Consider the following 4,930-nt stretch of genomic DNA (forward strand, 5'->3'; position numbering starts at 1 on the left):
GCATGCGAAGATTGTTATTACTTTAAGAGGATGAACGAATTTGTTGACTACATTAGCACGAAAAAACAGTAAACAAACACATGAATTTACATGTTTGTTTTGGAACATTAACTTTACTTAACCTTTTACATTATACTATATTTACTTTTGTGCAGCTTGGAACATTGACTTTAGTTAATCTTTTACATTGTACTACATTTACTTTTGTCCAGCTATCAACTATATATTATATTCTTATTATACTAATCTATGAAATCACTTACGGTACTCCTCTTTCGCCTAATCAGATAAAAAATAAAGTAACACAATACTGACAATAACCACTATCAAATAGATTAACCATACCAATTTTAACTTATTAGAAAACAAAATATACAAAGAACAAAAGATCCGAATACGCGCCAGTATACCCCTAGTGGTACAATAAAACTCAAACTTCACCTTATCAATACGTAACGTTTTCCTCTCAATTCCGTATCCAATCTGCAGAGTTTTTTTTATTGTTTAAGAACAAAAAGAAAAATATCGAAGTTGACTTTATGGTTTCTTAATTATTTATAGCACCGTTCTTCTTCCCTATCTCGTGCTTAAGACCCCCGTTATTCCTCTCCATCTCTCTTTCCCCTCTTTACAGATATATTAACCTATCATCAGATGATTAATAAACACTAATTAAACAAATCTTTAGATATCAAACAGAAAATGGAGGTTAAAGAAGAGACTAAGGGCAGTATAAGTAGGGTTGAGGCTAACTTGCCTCCTGGGTTTAGATTCCACCCGAGAGACGACGAACTGGTCTGCGACTACTTAATGAAAAGAACCGTTCGTAGCCTCTACCAACCAGTTGTCTTGATCGAGGTTGACCTCAACAAGTGCGAGCCTTGGGACATTCCTCGTAAGTTTGTTTTTGCTTCTATTTTTCTTTTTTGTTTTACACATTTAAATTAGGGATCCAGAATAATATGACGCTTATATATGTGTGTGTACACAAAGAAATTCTCAACTCATCAATCATATAGTTTAACCGTTCGATCGTAATTAAGCATGTTATAATGCGTAGTTCTTGTTGCCAACATGATCTGTGGGTTGTTTCTTCCATATTACGAGTACAAGATCATCATATGTTGACAAACCAACAAAACAAAGAAATAAACAAAGTTCAACTTGCGAGCCACCTGCAAATTAGCATATTTTCTTACTAATTTGTTGTGAAAAAGACTTTTTAACTGCACAATTATTGATGGCTGTCATACACTCACTCGACGTATATATTAAGCTTTTTTATATTAAAAAAAATAACAATGTTGTACAATAAAAAAACAAAATTTTTTAATCATGCATACGTGTTGAATGCCTATTCGATGCTTGGCAATTGGGAACCTGGTTCGTTAAGATATGATGCGGATCGATTTTCATTTGGATATTATTGAATACATCATGATCATCATCAAGATAAAGACATTAAAAGATAAAAAAAATTCCGAAAGATTTCTCATTTTCTCTTTATATCTTATCATAAAATTTTCTCATTATATCTTATCTTAAAATATCCATTATATATTAGAGAAAATACCCCTCCTTATTAAATACTGAAATCAATTAATATATGTGAAATGCAATAAAAATAGCATTCAACGCCGTTAACATTTTGAAAACATCCAATGCCTAACTTCTTATCATTTACTAGTATATAAAAATGTCATCTTCTTTGTACAGAAACGGCGAGAGTGGGATGTAAAGAATGGTATTTTTACAGCCAAAAAGATCGAAAATACGCAACGGGACAACGGACAAACCGAGCTACGGCCACCGGTTATTGGAAAGCCACTGGTAAAGATAGATCAATCCACAGAAATGGTAGTCTTGTGGGCATGAGAAAGACACTTGTATTTTACAAAGGTCGAGCTCCTAAAGGTCGTAAAACTGATTGGGTCATGCATGAGTTTCGTCTCCACGGAACATTTCTTCACCACGCTCCTAATCGTCTCAAGGTATTAATTGTTACTCAATATAGTCATAATATTGTTTCGAGATCCATATCATAAGATCACGATTCACTTAAAGCTTCAATAATTTTTTTTGTTTGGTTAATTTATAGTCATATATATTTTGGAACGTAGTATATGTTTCTTGGATGTAAGTATCAAATTAAGCATGAAGCAAGCCCCCAGGGGATGTCACAATCATATTATCCCATGACTTATGGCAAAAGTTTTGACTTTATTTTTGTTTCACGTTCAACTTGAATGTTATCTATCTTTTAAGGGATTTTGCTGACGATTTTACAAAGATTTATTTGTGGCTTACCTAAGATGATCTTTGACTCGGCACAAAAATCTACTCTCTTAACCATATTTTGAAAAAATGTTGACTTTTATGGTCTTATTATTTGCTGGACAAAACAGGAAGAGTGGGTATTGTGTAGAGTTTTTCACAAGAACAACAACGAAGTCGACAGAGACAACAACATGAGAAGCTGCTCAAACCAAACTGCTTCTGTGTCGATGGACTCTTACATCAACTTCGACCATCACCACATCATCAACCAGCAAGTGCCCTGCTTCTCCAATTTGAACCAAACCAACCAATCCGGCTTTGTCTCCAAGAACCCCAACCCGTTGTCCAAATCTTCCTCGGATCAGATGGTTCTCAGGGCTGTGCTAAGCCAACTCACTAAGAGTGGCAAATAATCACAGAGTTAAGGAGAAGGAAGCTCAGAGAGACAATTAACCGACATTGGCATCCCAAGCCACAATGCTTGGAAGTATTGATCACTACCAAAAATATATGATTATGCAAATGAATCTATATTGTTCATAACTGAAGCCATTATTTATTTACACCTCGTGTACACTGTTATAATTATATGGATTAGATAATAACATCATATTTTAAATTTAAATAGTTCAATATTTTTTTTAAATGAAAAAATATACGTATTTAAAACTCATTTAAAACTCGGAAGAAGCAAATTCTAAAGAAGCAAGCTTTTAAGAAGAATATACAATTTTACACAAAACAACTCATACATTCAGTTTTGCTGTTTTTTTTATCAGACCAATATTTTATAATTTAATTTTCATAAAGTTCAATGTTGCTATTAGTCAGTGTTCAAAAATGCAGCTTACGCGGCCGCCTATACGGTCGGGATACGCTATGCGGCCATGTAACGTATACGGAATTCATCGTATACGGTTTAATATGCGGTTTGTTAAAAAACGGACGTAAATACGGCGAATAATCCGCTTATACGGTGGTGGCGTCTAGGCGTTTACATGTTTTACGTAATTAATGAAGTTGAATAAAAAAAGCTGAAAAACATAAAACTACGTAGTTTAGCTAAAGTTTTAAGTTGTTAACCCTAATTAGCAATTCAGTTCAATTTATTGTATTCTGAAGTCTATACCACAGAGCCCTGCTAGGCTGCCACCTTCACTTTGCCTCTATCGCTTTCTTATCTATCAAAGGTTTTTGTTTTGATTTATGTTCTCTTCTTTTTTGTTTCTCTGCACATGTTTTTTATTTATTTTGAAGTTGTAAAGTACGATCAGTTTTTTTTACTAGTTACTAAAGATTTGTTTTTCCAAAAACTGCAGAAAATCATTCAAGAGAGATATATGTGCTGGGTTGAATAACGTTCAAAGGAATATTCAGCCAATCATGACTATCATTGACCAAAGGATTGAGGGTCGACTTGACAGTCCTTTGCATTTGACGGGTTATTTCTTGAATCCTTACTATTTATACAAGGATCAAACCATTCCATTACATAACAATGTGCTCACAAGCTTTTTCAAGTGTGTCAGTGCTTTTATTGCCGACGACCTTTCGAAGCAATGCAACGTCATCAATTCTGAGATTAATAAGTACAAGAACAAGGAAGATAATTTTGGGACACCATGGGTTGTAAAAGGCTGTGAAGAATTTAAAGATAATTATGATCCATGTATGTTTAAAAATTCAAAGCCACTATATATTTGTAGTTTTGTTTGATATAATTTGTGTAGTGGAATATATTGTTTTGTCTTGAATCTTGTACGTAAAGACAAATGTGAATGCATAAGAAATAAGTGGATTCCGTAACGTTTTCACTTTAATAAATTAAATAAAACAGAAAACACTAATTGTTTTGTTTTCTTATTAGTTGAATGGTGGAACACTTACGGGACGTCAGTGCCTAATTTGCAAAGAATGGCAAAGAGAATTTTGTCGTTGACTACTAGTTCATCAGGATGTGAAAGAGCTTGGAGTTCTTTTGAAGGGGTAATTTTTTATTAGTCTACGATTCTAAAATCTTTTCATATGTATTGATGATTTTGTTTTAAAAATGCAGATACATACAAAAAAGCGAAACTGGCTTAGTACAAGTAGAATGAATAATCTTGTATTTGTCCAATTTAATACAAGATTGTTGAACAAAACAAAAAAAACAGAAGGAGAAGAACATTGATATATTGCTGGCTGATGATGCTACTCATGCTCAAGAATGGCTTGTTGAAGGTGATGATGGAGAGCATGAATCAGCTATGGGTGTAGGAGCTGGTGATACAGAAGGAGCAGCAGATGATGATGATATGGCAGATATTAGAGAACTGCGTGATGAAGATTTTATTTCTGATACTGAAGAGGAAGATTTTGCTGGTACTAATTTGGAATCAGATGAAGACCAAGTTCCAAACATGTACGGTGAAGAAGAATATGATGATTAAATTTTCAGTTTGGTTTATTTTTTTAATTTTAGTTGTTCTTTTGATTTGAGTACGATGATGTTTTCTACTTTATTTAGATTTTGAATTATTATCATCTTTTTAGATGTTGGTTATTTGATTTTAAGAATTTAGTATTGAAAGCCTTTTGTTCTTTTAATACTAATATTATTTTATTTCATATCAATCATTAATAATATATATCATTAATCATTAATGTGTAT

The 4,930-nt window shown here is 33.0% G+C and overlaps 1 protein-coding gene across 1 annotated transcript; it reads left to right on the plus strand.

Moving 5' to 3' along the window:
• Positions 1 to 564: 564 nt before the first annotated feature.
• Positions 565 to 2,840, plus strand: LOC106332572 (NAC domain-containing protein 21/22-like). Its single transcript, XM_013771044.1, has 3 exons — positions 565 to 895; positions 1,717 to 1,991; positions 2,406 to 2,840. The coding sequence occupies exons 1-3, from the start codon at positions 703 to 705 to the stop codon at positions 2,688 to 2,690; spliced, it is 753 nt and encodes a 250-aa protein (XP_013626498.1). The 5' UTR covers positions 565 to 702; the 3' UTR covers positions 2,691 to 2,840.
• The last annotated feature ends 2,090 nt before the right edge of the window (positions 2,841 to 4,930 follow it).

Source organism: Brassica oleracea, chromosome C3 (assembly GCF_000695525.1).
Source record: "Brassica oleracea var. oleracea cultivar TO1000 chromosome C3, BOL, whole genome shotgun sequence".
In the NCBI taxonomy this organism is placed as follows: Eukaryota; Viridiplantae; Streptophyta; class Magnoliopsida; order Brassicales; family Brassicaceae; genus Brassica; species Brassica oleracea.

Coding starts and splice junctions, on each gene's coding strand:
- LOC106332572 (XM_013771044.1), top strand. CDS start 703: ATGGAGGTTAAAGAAGAGACTAAGGGCAGTATAAGTAGGGTTGAGGCT. Junction 896..1,716: donor CGAGCCTTGGGACATTCCTC/GTAAGTTTGTTT, acceptor TTCTTTGTACAG/AAACGGCGAGAGTGGGATGT. Junction 1,992..2,405: donor ACGCTCCTAATCGTCTCAAG/GTATTAATTGTT, acceptor TGGACAAAACAG/GAAGAGTGGGTATTGTGTAG.